The following is an 18,955-nucleotide window of genomic DNA, read 5'->3' as shown; positions in this document are numbered from 1 at the left end:
AGACCCCCAGGGGTTCTCCAGGGAGGCGCAGAGCCTGGCTGCACACGCACATTTCCCAACCCGCCTCCCCTCGCCCCGCACCCCACCTCTGGCGCCGGCTCCCGCTTCCTTCCAGCCGCTGCTTGCAATTCAGGTGCGCCTGGAATTTACACCCTCTCACTCCCCGAGAGCTTGGGACCCCCCCTCCAGACCCTAAACTTCTATCTGGATTACCCGCGTCCACGGCGGAGCACAGGCTCAACACAACTTTTCTTGGAAAACCAAAGATGAAAGCAAATTTTGAGAAATAAAAGTTTTCAATAAAATATCAAACGCCTTGAGAGACCCATACGTGGGGTTTAGGTTTTCCTGATTAAAGCAATACTTTCCATCATTCCTCCAATCTGGAATTACTATCCCGATAGAACAATTGGTTTGCTTTATTTTTTTCTTTAAAAGAGTAAATCGGATAAGTTTAACCCCAACTAATGATAGAGACATTAGGGCTAATTAACCACAGTTTTACAAGACCCAGCTTTTTCTCTCTTTGTTTGGTGGCTTCTCCACCTCTCACCTCCACCCCAGTGTTTAAGCATTGTAATGCGCACGGGTCTCCGCCTCCCCGCCCACCAGAGGGCTGTCCCCGCTGCCGCCGCCACCCTCCACCCCCGGGTCTGTGGCTGAAGAAGGAGAATCTCCCTAAAGGCTAAAGTCAACGCGTTTAGTAGGACCGACCTGTGTGAGGAACTCCCCAGTTTCCTGAGACATCCTGGCTCCTGCTTCTTCTAAGACCTTCTGCGGAAGACATATTTCTCATCTGGGATATTTTTCTTTTTAAATTCCCACTTTCACTTCAGGAAATTAATATTTTCTTTTGGGTGTTTTGGCAATGACTGAATTAAAGCTAGGCTAATACTTTTTCCTTCTAAATTGTCAGGAGCTATGGACCGAAGGAAGATGGAGCACTTCTCTTCCAGGTATGAACTGATCTTAAGTGTGAATTTTGGATTACTAGAGTTTGCCAGCTTAGGAAATAATGTTCTACACCTCTCTGTTGTTTCATTTCACCTTGTTCAAATTTTAAAGAGCTTCCAACAGTGCTGCTGCTCTTCCTGAAAAACCTGAAACTTCACACTAAAAAGTTACATCCACCTTTGCCATTGGCTTTTAAAACTTTCCATCAGGTAACTGGCTCTGTCTATGAAATGATTACTGTTTCCTACACTTTTGTGCAAAAAGGTTAGTATTACAATGAAATTTAAAAATCTGCTTCTGAGGAGGCCAAAGATATAGACAGGTTTTCAATATTTGGGAACCATTAAAAATAATGGGAATTTTTTTTAACTTTGAAAATCCTTTAAATGACTGATTTAAATGAAATAGTTTGTAAAATGTGATTCATCAATTACATAGCATGTCATCCAGCCATTTAAAAATTCCTATATGGAAACTATGTGCAGAAGAAAAATATATCTATGTGACATAGAAGATAAAAGATTTATACCTACTTAAAATTATGTGCAGATGAGGACAGAGCCTGAGAAGTAATAATATGTGTTAAGAGGTGGAGATTGGGTGGATTTTATTCTCACCATTTTTCTTTATGTTGTTACATGAATTAATCATCCATTTAAAAAGAAAAAGAAAAATGGTGTTCTGTGACTTCTCCCTTGTGGTCTATGGTCTTGTCCTTGTGATGAGGACACCCAGGTGTTGTTTTGTTTTGCTAATAGGAGGCCTGATTTCCTCTTCCTAGTGTGATTTTGATCATGACCTTTTCCAAAGCGTTTGAACTGGGATTAGTTGCTGGTAAGGGATTTTTTTTGTTCTTTTGATCACTAGCTATTTTCACGTAGCCCAAAATACAGATTCCATACATTGACTTTGCCGTTCAGGGCTGGGCCACCGTGAACTTGCCCCTCCGTCCGAGGGAGCCCTGGCCTTCAGAGATGACAGACTTCAGTCCCAGAAGGAGCCTGCAATTCGTCATCGGCTTTCACAGTTCATACCATCCATGGGAATCCAGAAGAGTAAGACCCATGTGTCTTAAATCTGCAATGTGGTATCGCGGTCCTGGTTTTTCCACATTTCCCTAGTATCTTTTTGACACTTTTGCCTATGAGAGTGGGCATCTGATTCTGGAGCTGGGCAGATGGCTGGATTTTTTTTTTTTTTTCTTTTTTGGGGGAGGGGGTTGGTGGGTGGGGAGGAGGTAGACTGGTTTTGACTATGGAAGTGAGACAAATATTGCGTCCTTCAACCCCCAGGGGTGCAGTTTCCCTCCCCCAACCCACTTCACGCCCACCACTGGACTGTGCGTGAAAAAAAAGATGTCTCTGCTCAAAAGCACAGGTAGCAAAAGGAACACTTAAAAAGCAGTGTCTTATTCTGTGACGTTTACAATGTTTAGACTTCCGGAAACACTTTGGGGAGATTAAGTCCTTACCGCCCTATTAACCTTTGCTTCCTGGAACTCAGCTTTGAAACCCGTCCACCTTCTCAGCCACCTCTTAACGTTTCAGGTAAGGAGCTAAACAGAACCTGCTGTCTAAACGGGGGCACCTGCATGCTGGGGTCCTTTTGTGCCTGCCCTCCCTCCTTCTACGGACGGAACTGTGAGCATGATGCGCGCAAAGAGTAAGCAAGCCATCGGGAGGGGCTGGGGGCGGAGAGGGGAGCGAAAGAGAGGCGGGGATTTAAAATACGTGTGTCCCTTCATCCTCAGGAACTGTGGGTCTGTGCCCCACGACACCTGGCTGCCCAGGAAGTGTTCCATGTGTAAATGCTGGCAGGGCCAGCTGCGCTGCCTTGCTCAGACATTTCTACCTGGTTGCGGTAAGCCGAGGTTTTCCTTTTTCGCCCTTTAGGTTCGTTAACAAGGTCTCTTACCTCTTGGCTTGCTAGAGACTGGCAACCCAAAATCCGCTTGTAAAGGCATCCAGGACTCCAGATGGGATAGTCACCTTGGCATCCTTGCTATTTAAGCCGTTTTGACGGTTTATAGTTTGTTAAATTCTATAGAGGAAAACAAAGAAAGGACTTCGCCTCTTAAACACTGAGAGAGACGCTCTCTGGTGTTCCTTTCTTGGGGCGGGGAGACCCAGACAAGCCCAGGGGGACAGTTCAGTTAGTGACCACCGCACAGCAGGGTTGGGGGCGCCCAGCTCCAATTTATCACCCTTAAATTCCAAGGAGGCTTGACCCTACTTCTCCTTCCTTAGGAATTTCTTCCCTGATCCTAAAAGGCTCCTGTATGGCGCCCCCTGGTGGTTGGTCTCAGAACCCTTTCACCTTAGCTGATTTTCACTATGGGAAAGTGTGACAGGAAGGGAAGGGACATCGAAGAGAACCAGATGGGGGGAGAGTACAGCTCAAGTGAGAGCACATGTTTAACATGCACAGGGTCCTGGGTTCAATCCCCAGTACCTCCTCTAAAAATAAGTAAACCCCATTATCACCCCCCCAAAAAACCTAAATACAAAGAGAACCACAGAAGAGGGTTTGCTTCCCCAACCTGAGCTAGATTCTAGGGTCACACTAGTTCAGAAGCCTCTCCTCATCCTGATCCTGTAGATGTTAGAAATTGAATATATGTTCAACAAATTGTAAATGAAAGTAAATGTTTCACTGAGTACAAGGTGGGACCCCTGATCCAGTCAGGGACTGGCTTTTCCATTTGCATTGGGTATCAGGCCCAGGACAGGCGATTGGTAAGTGTGGGTGGAATGACTGGATAAGTGGGGACTCTGTTTTCTCCCTGGAACTTGGGACCCAAGATGTGTTCCTCCCTATCATCAGAACCTAACCAAGTTCTGACTCAACGCCTGCAATTGCAGGTGTCACTGGCTGGGGTAGGTTACCAGATGTGAGAGCATGTATCCAGGAAAGAACAAGTTAACAGTAGGCCCCTGGCAACTTTTATTGAACTATTTTTTCAGGGGAGTCTGATTCCATGTAATTGGTACTGTTGATCCCATAAGCACACTGCACTCAGCAAATGTTGGGCCCTAACTGATTCTTGGCTTGTGTAGATGTGCCACTTGTGTAGGCAGCAGGATCAAGTGCCAGAGGGATTTCCTTTAATAACCAAATGTCCCTGCCTTCCAGATGGCCATGTGATGGATGATCAGCTCACAGCTTCTGGGACTCGAAAATTCACACTGTCTGCATGCACTCTTATGCTCCCTGGCATCTGCCTTGCTATACAAAGTTATTATTAATCCACATTTGCATGCAACATGTGTCATGCAAATTTCATGACCGGTAAAGGCTGTCTCTCCAATGTCCTAACAGACAGTCATTTGTTAGTCGCCTTGAAATAGTGAATAGATTTCCATATGGTCTCTAACATTTCCTTAAACTATACACTACTTTCCTCTGTCCTACCCTCTCCAAAAAACTGCTTTAAAAAAAGTCATCTCTTGTGCCCAAGTCTTGCGTTTCTTGATACATCTAACTCTACCAAGGACTTATTATTTTTCTTTAAACTATTGAATTCTATCTTCAGATTATTAAGGGTTACTCCTAATATGGAACTGAGCACAAAGCTTTGAGTAGAGTTCATCAAAATCAATTAAAATAGTATTTTGGAAAGGAAAGGAAAGGAAGCATCTGTAAGGGGAGCAAAGGAGAAGGGAGGGAGCAGATATTAAAGGTGAGAGACAGGATGCTGGAGTAATGCAAGTGTACGGGTGTCCCAAGGAGACTAGCAAAGTGGGAGCAAATAAGAGAAATTTGAGGGAAAAAAAGGGGGGATTACTTGATCGATGATGACTGCAGGTGCACAGAGAAGCAAGTTAAAAATCTAAGTTGAAGGACAAGTTTCTATCATCTATAGGAAGCTATATAAGAAAAGGATAGCTCTGTCTTCAAGGAATTGTAAAGAGAATGAAATTTCCTTGAAAAAAAAATTCTATCTGAATTACCCCCATGAGAGTGCTTAATAAATTATCTTTTCTCCATACTATGCAATTATTTTAATGGTTGTAAAAGAGGAAATGTTCACAGTATACTTAGTTGTAAACCTATACGTTAAATAAATGTTAAATATATAAAGCTATACATTGTAAAGGCTATTTTAAAACCACATTGTGAATATGGTATGCCCAGTAAAACTGGGGAGTATGCTGACCAGTATGTGAACTGTGGTTATTTCTAGGTGGTGGGATTTTTTGCCCCCATGCACTTTTCTGGTTTCTATGGTGAGGGTGTATGACATCTGTTTGCACATGGTACACGATGACTACAATGGGCTTAAAACTGATGGATCTGGAAGAGCTGAGAGCTCAAGCCACTTTTTTTTTTTTTCTGGCTTTGGTGTGTGTGCTTTGCTGGAGGGACAAGATTTGCTTCCATTATTTAAATCCTACTAGATGCACAATTCAGGTTTTTCCAAATTAATGGCCTGTAGATGCAAAATTCCAAATGAGTGGATTTTTTTTTTTTTTCAATGTCCAATGGACAGAAGGTGAAATAGGATAAGTAGGGAAACAGTGAGAGACACCCCCAGAAAGCTCAGAGCCTGAGGGTGGGCCACTCAGGCTGGAGGGCTGTTCTGGTCACTTACTGGCAGTGGGGCCCAGTTTCCCATCTGAACCTGGGCTAGTCTCTACACTACAGTGTTGTTAGAATTAAGTGAACGAAACAGAACACTAGCACAAAGATTTTTTCGACAAATGTCACATTTCTTCTCTTTCTACCTTCCTATTTACCACAAAGTGCTTTAAAACATTTTTTGGCCCGGGAATGGAAAAATGTTTTAAAACCAAACAGTATTGAAAGAAGACTTCTCTTTCACTTGCATGCAGCTGCTGTGATCCCTAAGCACGCCAGGCTGGGACCACGTTTTCCAAACTTGGGCACTCACATTCCGCCTTGATTCGGGCCACGTCATCTGTGCTTAATTTTTTTCTTTACATCAACTCATTTTTGTATTGTGGTAAAACACACATAACATAAAACTTAACCATTTCAACCATTTTTAAGTATAAAGTTCAGTGGCATTCAGTACACTCACATTATTGGACAACTATCACCACCATATACTTCCAGAACTTTTTCATCTTTTCAAACTGAAATTCATCAAACAATAACTCACCATTCCTCCCCCCTGCAGCCCCCGGCAACCACTAGTCCACTTTCTGTGCCCATGAATTTATTCCAGACACCTCACATAAGCAGAGTCATGTATATCATTTTGTGCCTGGCATATTTCACTTAGCATACTGTCTTCAAGGTTCATCCATGCTGGACCACAGGTCAGAACTTCATTCCTTTTAAAGGCTGAATATACTCTATTATATGAATATGCCACATTTTGTTGTCCGTCCATCAATGGCATTTGGGTTGTCTCCACCTTTTGGCTATTGTGAATAATGTGCTATGAACATTTGCATAGAAATATCCCTTCTAGCCCCTGCTTTCAATTCTGTGATATGTGTACTCACAAATGGAATTGCTAGATCAGACTGTAATTCTATGTTTTAATTTTCTGAAGAACCACCATACTGTTTCTCACTACAGCGTCACCATTTTACATTCCCATCAGCAGTGCACCAGGTTGCCAATTTCCCCACATCCTCGTCAACACTCATTGCTTTCTGGGCTTTGCTTTTTTCTCACAATAGCTATCCTAGAGGGTGTTGTGTAGTATCTCATGTGGTTCTTTTTCTCTTTTTTTTTAAACTTTTTTAATTGAAGTTTAGTTGATTTATAATGTTAGTTTCATGTGCAGAGCAGAACAATTCAGTTTCATGTGGTTTTGATTTGCATTTCCCTAATGATTGGTGATGTTGAACATTTACCCACTTATTTTTTTTAAAAATGCTTTTTACTCGTAAGAACAATAGCATTTGTGAAGTCCTGGAGAATTTATAGCAGTCTTGAAATTTAAAGAAAATAATTATGAGCAGTAGCATACACCTGTATGCCATCTAAGATCATGAACCAGAGGCACATTTTGGAAAATGGTATCCAAGGGGATGTAAAAGATTCTACCCTCAAAAGCCTTACAGGCTTTTCAAAGCAATGTGTCCACATGGGAACCAGTAAAGACACACCTGGGTCCACACTGGCTGGAAAGCCTTTTACCCTTTGACCTTGTCACTCTATATGGGTGGACTTGCCCTGGTTCACTTAGAACACTGTTGCTGACCTGGAGACCTAACATCAGAGAAGAGTTTACTGCACAGGGACTCAACCTTAACCTTGGACTATGACCACCTTTAATATGCCACCTTTAGAAAGAATTTTTAATGACATGAAATGTGTAAAACCCAATGTCAGGTAAGAAAGGCAGTGTGGCTTCAACTAGAATTCTTTAAAAGTAGGAAATATGAAAATATTGAAGTGGTCATTTCCAAGTGGAGGGGTTACGGGTAACTTTTTATCTTTTTTTTCTCAGCTAAGTACAATTACATTCAATTAATTTTATAATTGGGAAGTTAAGATTTTGTAAAGAGTAAAGGCAAGGTTTATTAGTGATATTTGTGCTTGTGAGGTCACAGATGATCCCAGTGGGGTCCATGGAAGGGCTCATCGGAGAGGGAGGCACTTAGCCTGGGGCCAACTATGAAATTACAAGAAAAAAAAATCAACTTCAAGATAAGTGGCTAAATGTACAAGAGCTGTCACTGTTTCAGTGAAATTCATGATAGTTATGCTATAATGACATCAATAAATAAAAGGAAACTAGAGGAAACTGGCCTCATAAAAAAAAAAAAAAGGTTGCTCTGGGATGAGCCTTAGGTCAGGCTCCCAGGAAGCTGACTTGGGGGGAGCTGAGCTGTCTGTGCACACGAGGGGCTTCCCCGCTCCTGGGAGCAACACTCACAGGGTAAGAGAAGTTACCTGCGGTGTCGCAGCAGCTGTGCTGGGGTGAGTGCCACAGAGCTGATGCCGTGGGAGCTCCGGGACTGGCGTGACCATTCAGAGTTGTCCCCACCTGCAGCAAGGGGGCCGGGCCTTCGGACTCCCAGTCAGCAAGTCATCGAACACAGGCTGCACCTGGGAAGGGGTGAGACCTTGGGTGAGTGGGCTCCCTTGAGACCAGGGCAGTTCCACCCAACGTGCGCAGCACCTGGGAGAACAAATGCCGTGGTCCTGAGGGGGGAATCCAGATGTCCATCCCAGTCAGCTCCTGTGATGTGGTTGCCACCTCCTCCAGGACTGCGACTGGTCCATTTTCCCGGGGAAACTTTAAGGGGGACAGGCTGCAGTCCCCAACACGGCAGCCCATCTCAGGGCACAGCTGATGAGTGATATTCCTCTCCTTGCTCCTCTCCCCATTCTACATGCCCCTAGCCTGAGCCAGCGCCTCTGCTGTTTCACATGGCTGGCTTGGTGGAGTCTGTGTGGATTTCTTAGGGGTCTGCATCCCTGATCTGCTGGCCCTTCTCAAGCTGTGGCTGCAGTATCTGCCCACTGACCATCCAGGTGGGCAGGGAGGACCAAGACATGCCCCAGGGAATCCCTGCAGCAAGCAATTGTTAGGGGTTCTGTCCAGGGGAGGAAGCATCTCCTTGGCCTAGGTTCCCTTCAACCAATGGCCATTTCCAGGGAGCTACAGTTATGAGCCTCCCACAGCCAACACTCTCTCCTGATTCATCCCCCAGTGAGTCATGCCTCCCTGGGGGCCACTCCCCACTGTCTTTTCACACACTGACTGCTCGGCTCCTGCTGCTTCAATAACGATGAACAATCAGCTTCCCTACTCCTAACTCCTTGATCCACAATCACTTATTCTTCTGCCTTATGTGATTTTATGAAACCTGTATACCATTTCACACGCCACTGTAGCTGGCAGTGTTCTGCGAATAATTACACAACTGTTAATGGTTAACTGCTTCCTTCTTTTCACAGCTTAGACATTAATCAGGCATGGTGAGCTAGTCCCATTTATTAGCGAATATTCTCCTTTAGGGGACTTTCTTTCCCCCTAATAAGATCCTATAACAACCAAAAACAAAACAGGAAGGGAAACGGGGAGGAAACGAAACTCAGGGAGCCTGACTACCAGACACTTTGCCTGCAAGACCTCCCATTCTGAACCCAGATTAATCAGTACAGGTAGCTCACAACACACAATAGGAAAGCACCCTGGGCCCTGCTGGCCAGGCACTGGCCACCCAGGACTGACAACTTCAAAGGCTGGTCAAGGAGCACAGCAAGGATAATCCCCACAGTTTAAAAGCTGGCATAGATGTCCAGGCCTTAAGAAGTGGTCATGAACCTTAAGAATGTAATGCCCACTTTGGCAGAGGTACAGCTGGGCCTATATATGCAAGCATTTTGCAACCAGGAGGATAAACACAGTCTGCATCTCCCCCTCCCACTTTTCTTATCTCCCCACCCCTCACCCAACCACTGGAGGGGAAGGACCACTCCATGAGCTAAATCCCCCTCACGGGTCTCTCACAGATCGCATGATACTCCATCACCCAGATTTGTTTTCATGTCTGTCTCCCCCACTGCTCTGTCAGCATCCTTGGCACCTGGGTGCCAACCGCTGGGGACCCTTGATCAGCTCCAGAGATGCTGTAGATGGAGGAGGGAGTGGGTGTGGATAAGGGAAGAAGGGGAGGAAGGCAGGAGGGGAACTGGCTCCTTATCTTCTCCTTTCTCATTAACAGATATGTTATAAGACAATTAGCACTTCTTGAAACCATTTCCACATCCCGCACGGAGGGGAGACGATAAAGGAAGAACAGGCAGCACGCCCTTTGACAAAGGCGTCCTCAGCATAGTCTGCGGCTCCTTCAGAGGAGAGGGCCGTCTCCAGTTCTGGTTGCTTCCAGGAGCCTCTGCGTCTCCTGGCAGACTCGGCCAGCTTCACCCACTAGGTCAACTCTAATCAAGGGGGAAAAAAAGGGGGCGGGGGGGGGGAATGAAAGCAGAAGAGGTGTTATCAAACACAAGTTCCCATGCCCAACTCACCGTGAGGCCAAAAAACACCGAAACATCGGAGTTCAGAGCGGAGAACGGTTTACTGCAGAGTGCAGCAAGGAGAACTAATGGCTCCTACCCCCAAAAAGCCCTCAACCCCCTGAAGGGTTTCAGCTGAGCCTTTTTAAAGACTAGCTGAGGGCGGGGCACCCCGGGTCTGTGATCAGCTGTGCACAATTTTCAGATTGATTGATGGTGATCAATCCTTAGGCACCAGAAGGTCTCTGTGCTCATGATCATCAAGTAGTTAATTTCTTCCACTTGGTGGTGATTTTTAGCATCTGAAAAACTCAGGAAACATGTATGAGATACTATTATCTGGGTCCTTCAGAGAGGAGCTGCAGCAGAGGATATAGGGGCTGTCCCAGGAAGGCTCCTTAAGGGTCTCGCTGGGTTACAGAGGGAGCTCACATTCTTCTCCTAAGTGATATAGAACTTGGAGGCCCCACAATTATTTCTTATGCTGAATGTGTGATGTAAATTAACCCTTCACAGATTAGCTCCAGTTGCGTAGGGAGCCCTCGACGCACTAGGAATCAAAAGACAAGTGAGGAATTACCTGATTCCAAATCACTCAGTTTTGTTTTTAATTGGAAAAGGAAAGAAAAAAGCCAAGAACTATAGACTAGATAAATCAGAATGTAATCAATATCAATCAGAGAAATTGACATCAACTATTATAGGATTTACCAGACTAGCCCATCAAAACAAAGCCCATGTGTTATGAAAGGAAAACCAAATCTTGTTTGGTATTGTGAAAAGTGAGATGTTCATTTTTCTGTAGTACTTGGAGATAGTTGGATAAAAGGTGTTTCGCCCTCTAACGTGTGTCCTGGAACCATTGGTTGTACAAATGCTTCAGTTACAGAAACGTCCACAGCTCGCCCAGACAGAAGACGACCTCAGATAAGACCCTTTGCAAAAGACCCTTCCCTTAAAGCTTAAGGTTCTCTCTCTGCTCACAGTTGCTGACAGTGACCACCACCTACCCTTGGACTTAGCTTCATCTCGGTCAGCACAGGCACAGCCTAGCCAAGGGTCTTTGTCGCCCCAAGTCCAAGACTCCTCCCTCCCTGGGCAGAGGAAGGAGGAGGGAAGTCCACAAAGGGAGATAAGGCCAATTGCTCTGCAACTCCATGAGTCCCATAAAGCCCCAAGTGAGAAGCATCAGATGATGGCAGCTGGGGACGTGCCCTCCTCACATACCTTCTGGCCCAATCCCTGTCTTTCCCTCCAGCCTGAGAAACACATGGAAGTTCATTCTTTTCTCTGCCAGAGTCACTCAGGGCAGCTCACTCTGAATTCACTTGTGCCTCATCTCGCTTCTTAGGCAAGGGAATAACAGCTGCCCGGGTCGGGGAAGGTGGGGTGGGGGGAGTAAATTAGGAGTTTAGGATTAGAGATACAAACTACTATGTATAAAATAGATCAACAAGGTCCTGCAGTTATAGCACAGGGAACTATATTCAATATCTTGTAATAGTCTGTAAGGAAAAAGAAAATGTATGTATATATGTATGACTGAATTACTATGCTGTACACCAGAAACTAACACAACATCGCAAATCAACTATTCTTCAATTTTAAAAAAGCGCAATTTTTGCTGCACCTAGAAACCAAACAAAAAGTTTCTAAGACAAAAAACAAACAAACAAAACTCAGCTGCCCAGTGTATCCAGGGCCAGCAACTACACCTAGTGTGCAGTTGGAAAGATTGCACCCTCCTCCCAGATGGCCATGTTCCCCCAGTCCTCAGCCTCCTTCCAACCTGAAACTGCTGGGTGGGCAGAGCTGACTGCTGTTCTTTGCAATGGCTGTGGCCTTTCCCCTGGCGTCTGTCAATCATTGGGGCAGGTACTCACTGGGAAGTGAGTTGTCCCAACTTCCCACTTAGAAATGGCCAAAAGTAAATTGGGAGTTTGAGATTTGCAGGATACTACTATATATAAAATAGGTAAACAATAAGTTTCTTCTGTATATCACAGGGAACTGTATCTTGTAGTAACCAATAATGGAAAAGAGTGTGGAAACGAATATGTGTATGTATACGTATGACTGAAGCATTGTGCTGTACACCAGAAATTGACACAACATTGTAAACTGACTATAGTTCAATTAAAAAAAAAAAAGAGAGATGGCTGAAAGGTGGCTCAGAGCTCAATATATACACATATGCACCCATTCAACATGTTCCTGGAGCTCATGCAGCAGCTCAGATCATTTTTATTGAAGGGCCAGGAACCCTTGGACCTGGAGGAAGCCAAGTGAGCCCTTTCCTGGCACATGGGGGGAAAATCTCCTTCTTGGGTGGGGCCTCTGCTGGGAAGAGGAGTGGTGAGAAAGATGGGCATTTAAAGAGGACAGAAAAGAGCAGGAAACCACAGACGCACCTTCTCAGGCTGCCAAGAGCCGGCTGGCCAAACCTTGGTTTCTTTCCCAACACAGAGGGTTTGGACTCCCACAGCCTGAAAGGAAATTTCAGCCCCACCCATTGCTAGCAAGTCACCTAAAGGCCTGTGCTGCTGGCAGAACGAAGGTGCGGGCAGGCTGTTCATCACCATCCCTGCCAGCATTGGTGCCGACATGGGAGTGGGGCTCCAGAAAAGTTCTGGAAGGGAGAGGGGGGCAGTCCTCCCACTGTGCTTCCCAGTAATCAGCTCTCTCCCTGTAAGGCTTTTCCCACCATTTCCCCTGGGCTGCCTTGTACAGTGTGTGCTCAACGCCCCTCACCAATCACTGCGGAGCATGGGCCCCAGTTCTAAAGCAATGGCTTTAGAAATTAGGCAAATTAGGTTCTTGTGTAAATGGATTATTAAGAGGGTTATATTCCTCTCTTCTTTCCTTCCCTTTATTTATTTATTCTTCTGCAGTCATTTTAGCAAAACATTTCAGAGTCCCACCCCGACACAGTAGTGCTGAGTAACTTGAGTTCACACCTCAGGGCAGCTCACCAGTTCCCAGGGCCCTTCATGGGCCATGGCGGGAGGTGGCCAGGCTCACCCAAGCCTTTCTGTGCCCGGCCTCCACCTCGGGAGATATTTGGATTAAAAACCGGTAGATGATTCCCCCAGAATGTCAGGGGTAGCTCACTCTTCATTGTTCTTGCCTTAAAACAATGTTTGCACCTGCCCAAGCCTGGCAGCCCCAGCAGGTAGAGGGGTTCATCCTTCCCCAAGGTGAAGGTGAAGACCAGGCCAGTCTCCTGGCTCCCAGGCTGGAGGCAGGAGGAGCAGCAGCCGTCTGGGGCTCCGCTCTCTGCCCCAAGCTAGCCTCTTCCGACCTGCCAGGACAGCAGCCCTGTGACCAGGAGTCTGAAAGCTCAGCCATTCCTTCCCTGAACTCAGCCCCCAACTGTGGGCTCCCCCACTTTGACATGAGTGGGATGTCCCCTCAGTAAGGGCTCGCCCTCACCATTTGAGGCCCCACTGAGAGGTCTTCTTCTTAGAGATGCTGGCCGCTCTGAGGTCACCCCTCCCAGGTACCCTCCATTACAAGGTGTTTTTTGCCCTGGTGTTGGCTCATTGTCATCATATTTACTTGTATGTTGTCTCTGTCCCTCCACAGGGACAGGGATTTGAGCTCCATGAGGCTGAGGTCCCCTGTGCTTTGTTCACTGATATATCTAGAAAATGCTCAGCACATAGCACTAGAACTGAGCAGGGCATTCCCAGGACCGATCCCCCCATGTCCTCCTCCTATCTCTTGTTTGTAGTAAAACTTTAGCCTCCCAGGCCTTCCCCAAGTTCCAAAGAGTACATTTAATTGGAGAAATGGGAAAATGCAGAAACAAAGGAAAACAAAATACTAGTTTAGCCATTAAACAAAGTCAAGGACATTTAGCTCTTTCTCAAGGGTTATAGATAATATTCTTAGCCAACTCCTGTGAGCTGTTTTGCAGATACTGAAAGCCCCACCAGCAGTTCATTGCACGCTGCCCACAAGCCCGAAGACCAGCTGGAACCAGAAAGTTGATGCTGTTGACTCCCAATTACCTTACCACCAACCTTGACTCCCAATTACCTTACCACCAACCAATCAGAAGAACGCCCACGAGCTGATCATGCACCCTGCAACCCTCTCCTTCCTTCACCCTGTCTTTAAAAACCTTTCCCTGAAAGCCACCCGGGAACTGGAGTTTTTTAAGCACTGGCTGCCTGAATGCCTCGCCTAACGCCCTGCAGTAGGCGCTGCACCTTCCTTCACCACAGTCCAGCGATGGCAGACTGATTGGCTTTACTGCGTGTGGCTGAGAGGACACAGTTCAGTAACAGTAGGTGACAAACAAATCCTTGAAAGTAAGTGAAGGAGCCCTGCCTTGTATTGTTACATTGAAAGGTTTTGAGAAAAGATTATATGGTATAGCACAGGGAAATACAAGATCTGGTGGTGGCTCACAGCAAGAAAAAAATGTGATAATAAATATATGTATGTTCACTGTATACCTGAAAAATTGTGCTCTACACTGGAATTTGACACAACATTGTAAAGTGACTATAACTCAATAAAAAATGTTTTAAAAAAAGGTTTTGGGTTTAGGGCTCTTCTTTAACCAGGCTTTCGGCTGTTTATTCAGCTACATTGTAAAACAGTGTTAGAGCTGCAGCCCCCACCGGAGCCCCCATCTGAAGGGGGAGGCAGGTGGCCTAAACTCACACACAGAGTCACCCGTTACCTTTCTTCCAGCTGATGTCATGACGACAGAACAGCAATGACTGGCATCTGCCAAGTCCCGTGGGACCCAGGAGAGGCCAGGACCAGGCACAGGTGAGGGGCAATGAGCAGGGCCTGGAGCACAGTGACCGTCTGGCTTCCAGAGCTCGGTTCTGCCTGCTGCTTCGGAGCCGAGGGACTCCGGGTGACTGCTGGAGGCACTGCTCTCAGCTGCAGAGGGCAGAGAAGACGTGCCCGGCGGGGCCTGCGTGAGGCTGAGACCCGGGTGGAAAGTGGCTGGAGTTGCCATCAGCCCTCAGTAAGCCAGCTGTCCTTGTCTTTATCTTCACTGCACAGAAAACCAGTCTTTACTAGACAAATGCCAAGAATAAAATGTGTCGCATCACGAATATATAATTTGGGTGTACTGCCAAAGAGGCATTCCGTCACAAGGGGCCAGGCAGTGGTGACTGGATTAGAGTTTCAAGTGTGTACTGCTTGTATGGAAACTTTCTTAACAAGGCAAACCACCACTAGAAGCTCTGAACCACGGAGGGGCTCACTGTGAAGAGAACCCAGTGGCTCTATGACTGTGGGTGGACATTAACTCTCTAAATCTCACGTTCCTTGTCTCTACACCAGGGTTAGTATCAACACCCATGATCCAAAGATGGCTGTGGGGATGAGTGAGAGCGGGCAGGGGCCCTGCTGGATGGAGTCCTGCATCCAGAAAGGACACAATGCCTCATCCAGAGCCAGGACTCAGGACAGTGCGGGCAGGGACTGCATGCCCAGCAACACCCAGGACCCACCTCCAACACAAGAAATGTGGGGGCGGGAGGAAGTGACTCAAAACCTAAAAAAGGGTTCATGTTCCCTCTGTCCCTCCCTGGCCATGAGGCCCTGGGCACATCACGTCACTTCTCAGTTTCTTACCAGCGAATTGAGACTGGCTGACACATGTGCTCCAAACTCTGTGGCTCTGATTTTTCGCTGTTTCTCAAAGCATTTGGAACTCGGTGCAAGATGGTTTCAGATTTGTCGCCTAAAAGCGCAAAGCCCACACCTTCCCAGACGACGGCCGCAGACCTTTCTCCTACCTCTCCTGGAGTTCTTGAACCTGACTGTTTTCTCGAAGCTTCTCAAGGCTTTTTTCTCCCTGTTTCCTTCCTGACTTCTTAGGCAGCTCACTTTTTCTCCTTACTGTGCTTTTCCCAAGCTCGCATGTTAGCACCTTCACAGCCCCAACTCCTCTGGTTGGAATTTCCCATCTGTATTACACTTTCCCCCTCATTTTCAGAGCGAGATGGAGAAGCTGTTCTCACCTTTAAGATGCTGTCTCAGCTCTTCGACTGCTCCTTGTTCTCCAAATGCCTGGCATTCGGACCAACCTCAAGGAGTCTCTGGCTCATGCCGACTCCATTACGAGGTGTTGTAAAATATGAACTAGAAGGGCCTGAGCCCACCCAACCAGTCACCAAGCGGTGGCCCCTGATGGCTGATGTGGGCTCCTCTGGGTTGGCCCCCTGCCCCCATTTCAGCATAAGGGGCGCAGGGCATGTGCAGGGAGAGACACAGAGGTCCGGGGATTCAGTGAGGCGGGGCGCACGGAGGGTAAGATGTACGGTCTTTAAATACCTCCTCCCCACCTTGGGGCTCTCCTGACCCACCTGAGCATCCTCACTTGCCACAGAACCCAGGCTTCAGGAATTTTTAACCAATTACCTTTCATGGAGAGGTTGGTTTCCAGCTCTTTACTGTCTCTGCAAAGATCATCCTTATGCCCATATATTTGTACACTTGTGTAATTGCTAATTGCTTTAGTGGAATTGTAAAATTATGATACAAACTACCAAATTATCCTTAAAATATATATATTTTTTAAATTCTAAAAGTAGGCCCTCATAAGCTTGTGGTGAGAGTAAAGTCAGGACAACCTGGCACGATTGCCTCCAACTGACCTGGGCTACACTTTGAATTTATCCCCCCGAGAAGAATTGCACATGTGCACAGAGATGTACGGATAAGGGTGACATAACTCGTAAAGGCAACATTCTAGAAACAACTAAAGGCTCATCTATTACGGAATGATTAAACAAGTATGGTGTATCCGTAACAAGGTAGATAGCCCATCAGAACATGAATCTATATGCACAGACCTGGAAAGAATTTAAAGTTGAAGCATGCATGTAGAACATTGCACTTATATTTAAAAAGCCACATGTCTTATTTCTACACAGATCTGTACTCGTACCTAGAAAAATGACTGGGAGACACATCAAACTCGGGAGTGGCTGTACCCGAAAAGGCAAGTGAGACTGAGTCAGGGTAATAGGATATGGTGCTGAAGGGAGGTGTTCGTGTCTAATTCTAGGTGTCTCTGTGTTCTTGCAACTTTTTATGCCAAAAGCAAAAAACAAAAAAACAAAGAACTCATCTATTACTTATTATAAAAGTAAAGCAACTCATGAATCCTCATACATTAGCATAGTAGTATAAGTTTGAAGTGTACATTTCCACCAAATGACTCTGGAAGTGCCTGTTTACCTACATCATCTCCACACTGGGCATCAGCACTTTTATTCGTCAGCAAATGCTTCAGGCTAATATTCCATTACTATTGTCATTAGTGTTGTTTGAAAATGACGCTGAACATGTTTTTCTGTGTTTATTGGCTACCGGTATTTCTCCTTCTAAGACGGCCTCTTTGTGTCCTTTGCCTAATTTTGGATTAGACCGTTATCTCTTAAGGATTCACATTAACCTTCCGTCTGTGTATACAAAGCCGACAGGCCTGCGTGGTTTTTCTATTGCCTTTTTTCCCCCACAACATAGTGTAATAGAACAAATACTGCTCACTGTATGAACTGGGGCAATTCATTTAACCCCTCCGGTTCTTAATGTTCTCAAAATAGCGTCCAGTACACTCATCTACTGTGGGCCTACTCTGCTGGGAACTTTGCCATGAAAACTTGTGCATACGTGATCCCACTTGATGCTTTTCACCATAGTGTTGGGTAACTATTAGTACCTCTACTTCACAAAGACATTGAGACTCAGAGAGGGTGACTAACCTGCCCAAGGCCACACAGCCCATAGGTGAGGACAGATTCCAACACTGACTCCACATTCCAGGCCCTTAAATCCCACGCTACACTGTAACTCTCCATCCCTAGCCCCATCTCATCCCAAAAATGTGGGTTTGGATCAAATTAAATCTAAGGTCACTGATTTTCTTTAAGCTTACATTTACTAGTGAAAAAAAAAAAAAACATGCTTGCTATATGCAAAGCATTTAGGTGCCTGGGGCAAATACACCAGGATGCACAGGACATAATCCCCACAGACAATGGTGCCCATAGCCTGGGGTGTGAAGAGACAACTAAACAAAGGGAAAAAGCACAGAGCAGGAGGTGCTAAGCATGGAGCAGCTGGAAATAGTCAAGTTCACCACTCAAATCCGAAACAATAGTGTTATCACTCTGTGGGGTATGAATCCCCATTTTATGCAGCAGGTCACATCTCATCACTACAGTGAGCAGACCACTGACAGGAAATCCTGGAGAGCACAGGGTCCTGACTGGGTGGACGGAGGCCCTTGGGTCCAACTGCTGGCATCCCCGCTGTGCAGAGGCAGCCCTGGCTGGATGCTCACTCGTGAGCAACAGCAGCACTGCAGACACCAGGCATCAGCTCACCGCCACCTGCACATGTGTTCTCACCCACCCGTGTGATGGGGGGAGTGGAGGAGGAGTCCTGTCATGCTGACACCAGCCTGTCCCCTTCTCCACGCAGCCTGCCTCGGGGCTGGTCAGAGAGCTGCTCTGTGGGCCACCTCTGCCCTTCCTGAGCTGTATCCTTGAAACATAAGGACATGCTTAGCCAGACGTGCCTGGATGCAGCAGCCTCACTGACAGTGTCTGGAAAGACCCCAAAAAGTCCTTGCCCCAAATAATCTTCCTCACGGCACTGCTGGAAAATCTTCCCCCGTTCTCATTTTTCTTCAGAGAATGACAGGGAAGACTCCGGTGAAAATGCTGGTGTAATCCAGGCAGCTCACTCCCAGGCATCCCCCACTCGGCCAAGCAGGAACGGTTTATCCAAAGGTAATGGAATATGGATCAGATTCAAAAGGGAGTGGAAAAGGTCAGGCTGAGAGAGACACAAGCCCAGGCCCTGTTGATTTTGCAACTCTTATCTTTTGCAAAGCACGATTCTAAAGAGGTTCTTAAAGATAAATCTCCAGGGAAACAAATTCATGCATCACAAAGTGGTCCCGTGGGCTGACCACACTGTGACACTAGAAGCCTCTGGAGAGAAGCTTCCATCAGAGTTTGCCAAGACTTGTCTCTCAGAGAAACTCCAGTTCCTGGCTCGGGGCTTG

The 18,955-nt window shown here is 46.3% G+C and overlaps 1 protein-coding gene across 2 annotated transcripts; it reads left to right on the top strand.

The window, feature by feature from the left end:
- The first annotated feature begins 590 nt into the window (after positions 1-590).
- TDGF1 (teratocarcinoma-derived growth factor 1) lies at positions 591-5,100 on the top strand. Of its 2 annotated transcripts, XM_032458681.1 has the most exons (7): positions 591-718; positions 917-956; positions 1,736-1,788; positions 1,875-2,009; positions 2,502-2,616; positions 2,705-2,814; positions 4,087-5,100. In XM_032458681.1, the coding sequence occupies exons 2-7, from the start codon at positions 922-924 to the stop codon at positions 4,197-4,199; spliced, it is 561 nt and encodes a 186-aa protein (XP_032314572.1). In that variant the 5' UTR covers positions 591-718; positions 917-921; the 3' UTR covers positions 4,200-5,100. The 2 variants fall into 2 exon arrangements, with proteins under 2 accessions (XP_032314572.1, XP_006194532.1); XM_006194470.3 differs by having other exon boundaries at positions 591-956.
- Positions 5,101-18,955: the final 13,855 nt, after the last annotated feature.

Source organism: Camelus ferus, chromosome 17 (genome assembly GCF_009834535.1).
Source record: "Camelus ferus isolate YT-003-E chromosome 17, BCGSAC_Cfer_1.0, whole genome shotgun sequence".
Classification (NCBI taxonomy): Eukaryota; Metazoa; Chordata; class Mammalia; order Artiodactyla; family Camelidae; genus Camelus; species Camelus ferus.
Note: the sequence above shows the minus strand (reverse complement) of the source record. Positions and strands in the feature narration are given on the sequence as shown.

Coding starts and splice junctions, on each gene's coding strand:
- TDGF1 (XM_032458681.1), top strand. CDS start 922: ATGGACCGAAGGAAGATGGAGCACTTCTCTTCCAG. Junction 1,789..1,874: donor TGAACTGGGATTAGTTGCTG/GTAAGGGATTTT, acceptor TTTGCCGTTCAG/GGCTGGGCCACCGTGAACTT. Junction 2,617..2,704: donor GAGCATGATGCGCGCAAAGA/GTAAGCAAGCCA, acceptor CTTCATCCTCAG/GAACTGTGGGTCTGTGCCCC.